This window comes from Triticum aestivum, chromosome 2A (genome assembly GCF_018294505.1).
Source record: "Triticum aestivum cultivar Chinese Spring chromosome 2A, IWGSC CS RefSeq v2.1, whole genome shotgun sequence".
Taxonomy (NCBI): Eukaryota; Viridiplantae; Streptophyta; class Magnoliopsida; order Poales; family Poaceae; genus Triticum; species Triticum aestivum.
The window spans coordinates 621,792,634-621,799,703 of NC_057797.1; the positions used below are offsets into that span (position 1 = coordinate 621,792,634).

A 7,070-nucleotide genomic window follows, 5' to 3' on the forward strand; every position below is an offset into this window, starting at 1 on the left:
AAATTTAAACCTAGGAAAGGTCGGCTCAGTAGTTGATGCCGAGGTAGAACGCCTCCTCCGACCGTGTGGTCCTCCTTTGTGGCGGCGAGCCGTTTGGCGGCTACTTCTTCTCCGGCCGCCACCGTATTCCTCGCAGCGAGGAGCTCCTCATCCACTTCCTGACACCTCTTGGTGTGTGGCAAAAAATGCTTCGTCAAGCTCGTAGAAGCGAGCCCACACGCTCCAGCCTTCACTGCAGCAGTGGCAGCCGAGTTCGCGGACCTGATTGTAATGCCATGGCTCGAGCGGACGGCCGGAGCTGGTGGCCTCCGCGTCGTGCACGGCGGCGACCCACCGTAGACCCCACGCCCGTGAGAACCTCTGGCCATGGATCTGCGAGAAAAGGAAAGAATCGAGCGAAATCGCTCATCGGAGAGAAAGAAGACGCTGGAGGGGGCGGAGAAGATCCAGGACGTGAACCCTAAAACGCCCTGACCTGTACATACAGTGGCGGAGGGGGATTTGCGGGCCGCCTACATAATTTTTATGGGTCGGGCCATTTTTACGGGATTTGTTCAGGCCTGAAAAAGGTCAAGAACTTTAAAACCGTCGGAATTATAAGGAACGGGCGAGGATATAGCAGATCTGCTAGGGATGCTCTTAGGGAAGAAAAATGGGGGCTAGAAGATGAAGGTTGCTATTAGAGTTGAGTGTAGTATTTAGAGGCTGAAAATGTATAAGCATCTCTTTTTTTGGAGGGAAATGTATAAGCATCTCTATTTTTTTCTTCCGGAGTTCTAAAATGGGACTAGCGTTGGAGAGACGCTCTAATCAGTACTGCCTGGCCCCAATCCATAATTCCAAACTTGCGGGCGCAATTTCAATATCAACACAATATGCTGCTCCCTTGTTACACGTGATATATACAACTGATATAGATGACGGTTCAGTAATAGACTAGGTGTATAAATATCTTAATTTATTATAGCCGGTTGTGACATTTTTATATTTTTGGCCGCGTGTGGCATTTGCTTCTTCATGATCTTTTGAGACTACTTGAGGAGATTTTTGAACCTATTTTCTTAATAAAATAACTGTGTGCATCGATGCAGAGGCCGGGGTTAATCTCTTTTTCTAAAAAAAATGCCGCTCCCTGTTGTCTTGTTGACATATATTAGCAGCACACGTATGCGAATAGGGTCTGTTTAGAACACATTTAGATGTGACATAGTTATGTCACATCTAAGCTGATTTTCATTTTGTTTATGGTTTTTTTTTGTCATAGTTTTTTTTTGTTTCTTGTTGATGCATTATATATTTATGGGAGGTTAGATATGACATCCTTAAAAATCATTTAGATGTGAATTAGACAAACTGATGCGAATATGGATGACACGTGGATATCGAATGCTAGCTAGACAGAGAGACCGAAAGCCCTGAACTTAGCGTCGGTAATGGCGTCAATCTTTCGTGCTGTCTCCGGCGATAGATGGTTCTCCCAATCCCCGACCAGGCCGCGCCGGAAGAACGAGCTGTTCTCCACAGCGCCCAACACAAGCTCCGTCTTGCCGCTCTTGGTCGCTTCGAGCCCGGTCATGTGCTCGAACGAGCACAGCTTGACGACGGCGTCCACCGCGCCGTCTTCCTCCTCCTCCGCGCTGAACGGGCGTCCGACAAACTCCGCCAGCCTCCGCACGTGCGCCGCAGGGTCCCGGCTCATCTCCTCGTACCTGAAGAAGAGCACCCGCTCGGGGTTCGCCAAGTGCGCGCGCCAGTACCCGAGGACGTGGTCCCAGTACGGCCCGGACGCCGACACGCCGTCGCAGAAGTAGCCGGCGGCGGCCTCGACCGAGATCGGCTCCAGCCCGTCCTCGGCCCTGAACTTGTTCACGAAGCTCCACGTCGAGACCAGCGTGTCCTTTGGGTTGCGGCACACGTACACGATCCGGCACCCCGACGCGGCGACCGACCTCGGCAGCGACGCGAGCGGGACGTGCGTGGCGAGGAGCCTCGGGTCCGGGAGCCCGGCGAGGTCCGGGACCCTGTTGCGCGTGTAGAGCTGGTACTCCAGGTGGCGGACGCACTCGTGCGGGCCGACGGAGTTGAAGGGGTGGCCGGGGCCGCCCGGGGCGTGCTCCCTCCGGTGGACCGTGGAGTAGAGGAGCGCCTTCATCCACGTGGTGCCGGACTTGGGCATGGTGGCGACGACGACGTCCGAGGGGCGCGCGGCGAAGCGTGCGTCGGCGACCATCGCGCCGACCATCAGAGGCAGGGTGCTGTACCAGCCCTTCTCGTGGCGGTAGAGCAGGTTCGCCCTGGAGAGGCCCCGGGAGCACGGCCAGGAGGACGCCAGCTCGGTGAACTGCCCGTAGAGCTCCTCGTTGGTTTCGGCATCGCCCTCTTGCGGCAGAATGGCTGGGGTGGAGAAGGAGGAGGACATTGTACGGCAAACAGTCCAAGCCAAGGTATGAGCAGGGATAAGGTAGCGGTAGCACAAGGTGCATCTTATAATAGATAGAGAAGAGTGGCGATGCACATGGAGCATATTGCTCCCGGTACAACTTGTGTTGTGGCTGCAACCACGGCGTATACACAACTCGATCGACAAATCATTTTCTTATCGCCACATCAAATTATTTGGCCACATTCGTCTCCAAACAAGACAACAAGACGGCAGTGATGTTGCCATACTTATATGTTTTGTATTTCCGTAGTTTAATAGGAAAAGATTTCCGTCACTGGATTACAGGCACTGTGTCCTGCGTGAAATGGACCGAGCAACATACTACATCCTTGTCCTTATCCTTATCTACTCTTCGCATCTTTCTCTCAGCCGTGCTCGAGGATCGCCACACGCCACCAGTGCCGCGGCAAGCCAGTCGTCCTACACACTACTGCAAGCCGCTCTCTCGAGTCCGCCGCCGGTGATCGTAGGAGGACACCGTTGGCCGTCCTTTCTCCTCTCCTCTTCCTCTCCAACTCCTCCTTTTCCCATCTCCATATGCCTGCTCGCCTGAGCCGTGCTCCAGCCACCATCAGCGAGCTGCGCCGCTTCGGCCTCCCCTCTCGCTGTCTGTGATCGCTCCTTCCGACGATATTTTATTATACTTTCCACAACAAGGGCCTTGTTGTAAAATTCCTTCCGCGCAACATTATCTCTGTTGCAAAAATTTCTCGATTCACACCACAAATGATATCAGCTTTTCGGTGTAATTTTTTTTGCAACATTAGTCTTGCAAAAAACCTCCTGCAATATCGTCTATGCTGAAAAAACTATGAAGACGAAAAAACTGCGACGCCACGTCTATTGCAAAAGTCCTCTCGCAACATCATCTATGTTGCAAAAAAAATTGAAGACAAAACTAAAAGTTTTGGGAGAAAATAACGCTTTGGTGGTTTGCAACAAAGCAATTGTTGCAGAGCGAGCTATGCAACATCTACCTGGTTGCAATTGACGACGCACCTCATTGGGGAGATCTGATAGCTATTTGTGGCTCAGTCCAACGACGTAAGAGGCGGCGGATGTTTTCAATTAACCCACCGACGGACGCGTAGCGTAGATTCCCATCACCTGGTGGATTACAGGCATTGCGTCTGCCGCTTCCAACGTTCAACACGTGTCACGTGTGAAATGAACCGAGCATCATACTATGTCCATGTCCTTATCCTTATATATCTACTATTCGTCTCATCCTCCCAGCTGTTGGGGATATTATTATTGGACATAAATCGGCCAGGAGAGGCCGGGTTATCCCCATGATGATTACTTTATTTGTAGCCCATGAAGACAAGGATGGTGGCGCTTCATGAAGACCCAAGGCCCAAAGGCGGGTTAAGGCCTGTAGACATAAACCGACATTGATATGTAACTTGTATTGTAAGATAGAAGGAATAGAGACCGAGCCAGACACGTTTATAATCCGGCATCGGGATTCTGTAAACCGACGGGCGTCGACCTATGTATATAAATGGGCGACCCGGCGGCGGTTTAAGGACAACACACAATAACTCGAGAGCCAGGCAAAGCGGATTCGCTCCCTAGTCATCGAAACCAAAACAATTCCATCACAACTGGACGTAGGCTTTTACCTTCGCCGAAAGGGGCCGAACCAGTATAACTCTTGCGTCCCTTGTCCGCTTTAACCCCTTTAAGCTAACCCATCAGAATGGCTCCACGAAGACATCTGTCGTGACAAAACCACGACAATTGGCGCCCACCGTGGGGCTATCGCACGATGGTTTCGAGTTCGTGAAGGGCAGCTTTGAAGGACTTAAGGGATACGTTGTGGGCCGGATGACTAAAAGTCGTCGCGGCAAGCTCTATATCGACGATGCAGGATGGAGTCCCAAGGTCAGCTCAATTGAGTACGGGTACCGGGTCCCCTTTGGTGGAATTCACGTCTTCATCGGCAAGATCGGTGAACCGGGCCCTAAGCCGGACATCTGCACCAACATCATCGAGACGGCTCAGCGTGCAAGGTCTGCCCAGGTTCAGCCCGCCGTAAGGCATGCCTGCGTAGGTCTCATCCATGGAGCAGAATATGAGGATAGATCGGCATCTGGTGGCGAAACTGTTGTCTATTATGATGAAGAGTCTTCAACCGGAGAGACCGAGTCACTGTATCAGCTGCAGGATGGCCGGATTAGTGGTGGTTCCGATGGCGACAGTATTCTGGACCCCCTTGATCCACCGAGTCGGGTCGCGGTCTTCATGGCCGGCACACAAGCAGCACAACACTCTTCTACCGCCGCAGTAATGATCTCCGGTTCAACAGCAGCAACACCAGCGGGAGCAGGGGGCTCTACGCCGCCTCCGGTTCAGGTTTTGTCTGATTTGTTCGACGATTTGGCAACGTTGCTGGCAGCAGAGGTGGACGCGGCAAACCGGGATCAACACAACGCGGAGATTGCAAAGGTGAAGGATCAGATAACTCAGGCTAAAGCGGACCTGGCGGCGGAGAACACCAGGATGGCTACAGAGCGGGCCGAGTTAGAGGCTCAGGCTTACCGGGTTATGCTGGATCAGAGTGCGTCAGATGATGTCATGAGGAGAAGATACCGGTCGCACCTTCTGCCACGTGGCAAGAAATCTCTTTAACACGCCAGGAGCAGACACCAGCAACCAGCTAGTGGTAAACCGGGCGGAGGCACCTGGGACCGAGGGACCGGTTCAGGCGCGCGTGGTGGAGCCGCCGCCTCAGCCTCGTCAGAATGATGTCCCATCACGACACGTCTCAACGCCTCCGAGTCATTACTCTAACCTGTTGGATAACATCGTTGCTGCCGCTTCACGATTGGCGGCCCTCCCGATCGTGGCGAGTCCCCGGTAGCAGTTGAGACACGACGGACTAGGGAGCTCCTTCAGACGGCCTTGACTCAGCAGCAGGCTTATTCATAAATGAACCGGCCCGATCAAGCAGCGCGCGGAATCGTAATCCGCCCCGTGGCCATAACCTGGCGGGCGGCGGTGGCAATGCTCAGGATGTAGTGGATCGCGCTAGGGCACGTCGAGAGGCCGAGTTAGCGGCGCAACATGAGGCCCGCCAAGTCACTCCGGTTCGTCCAACAACGTCGGTGGAACCAGGGGTTACCTCCAGTTCATTGGGGGTACCATGTCTCGTCCCAGCATTGCGCAATGTACGACTACCCAAGGATTTCAAAGGCCCCCGGAAGGTGACGAATTACACCACCAATTTATCCCCCGAGTCATGGGTGGAAAGCTATGAGATGGCAATGGAGATGCTGGATGTGGACGAAGCGGCGTGTGCCAAATACTTTACCATGATGTTGGAGGGAATAGCTCGCACATGGTTGAAAAATCTTCCGGCCAACTCTATTGGGTCGTGGGCCGAGTTAAGGGCCAAGTTTATCCAGAATTTTAAGGATACGTGCAAGCAGCCCATGTCAATCGTGGATTTAGTTGCCTGTGTCCAGGAGGAAGGAGAATCAACAACCCGCTGGGTACGCCGGGTTTCGGAGATTTTGCATTCATCAGACCGCATCAACGCTGACACAGCCGTTTTAACATTGGAAGGCAATTGCCGGTTTGCACCTTTGAAGCTAAAGTTGGGACGTCTCAAACGCCATTGTAATGACATGGGAACACTTATGGCGGCTCTGGTGAAGTACGCCGACTCCGACAGTACCAAAGACCCCGAGTCTGATGATGACAAGACAGGGAAGGGAAAGAAGAGCGGCAACATAACCCGACGGGTCATGGGAACAACGGTAAACGCAAGGCGGATAATAGCTTGGACTTTGTGGCTAACACCAACACCCAGGATAACGGTCAGCGGCGTAAGGGTAAACCACCGCAGCGGGGTGGAGGGTCAGGCCCCAATCTAGAGCGCTTGTTAAATCAGCCTTACCCAAAGCACGGATCAAAGGAGAGGCCAGCTATGCATCTTTGGAAGGATTGCTTCATTATGCCGGAGTTCAAAAATTTAAATCTCTTTCAATACGACAATGGACCGGCCGACGGTTTAGGAGGCGGTTTCCATGGGCCGGGTTATAGAGGTAGCAGCTCCAGTTCAGGATTCCAAGGCAACCAAACCGGACATGGCAATCAATGCAGTCAGGGTAACCAGGAAGGTTACAACCATCAGGGGAATCAACAGCAGCAACAATCGGGTTATTAGAGCAATCCGAAGCAGTTGAATAGTGGGCAGTATCATGTCTTCACCACTACCTTATGTAAGCGCGATCAAAAGCTTCATAAAATGGACGTGAACTCCGTTGAACCGGCGGTACCTCATTATCTGTGCTGGTCTGAACAGCCCATTCTGTGGAGTCGAGAAGATCATCCGCCCCGGGTTGACAATCCGGGTCATCTAGCCTTGGTGGTGGCACCTCAGGTTGGGGGGTATAAGTTTACCAAGGTGCTTATGGATTGAGGAAGCAGTATCAATATCCTTTACTATGAAACCGTTCGTCGCATGGGGTTAAGAGATAAGAATCTTAAACCGTCGAACGCCGTGTTTCATGGTGTGGTGCCTGGTAATCTGCATACCCAGTTGGCAAGATAGCTCTGGAGGTTGCTTTTGCAGATGATTATGATTCAAGATCGGAGGTGTTGACTTTTGAGGTGGTGA

General features: G+C 52.6%; 1 protein-coding gene across 1 annotated transcript; it reads right to left on the reverse strand.

The window, feature by feature from the left end:
* Positions 1-1,314: 1,314 nt before the first annotated feature.
* Positions 1,315-2,506, reverse strand: LOC123185732 (cytosolic sulfotransferase 8-like). Its single transcript, XM_044597563.1, has one exon. The coding sequence runs from the start codon at positions 2,417-2,419 to the stop codon at positions 1,394-1,396; it is 1,026 nt and encodes a 341-aa protein (XP_044453498.1). The 5' UTR covers positions 2,420-2,506; the 3' UTR covers positions 1,315-1,393.
* Between the last annotated feature and the right edge of the window lie 4,564 nt (positions 2,507-7,070).

Bases quoted from the DNA above. Each gene is read 5' to 3' on its own strand.
- LOC123185732 (XM_044597563.1), bottom strand. From the start codon at position 2,419: ATGTCCTCCTCCTTCTCCACCCCAGCCATTCTGCCGCAAGAGGGCGAT.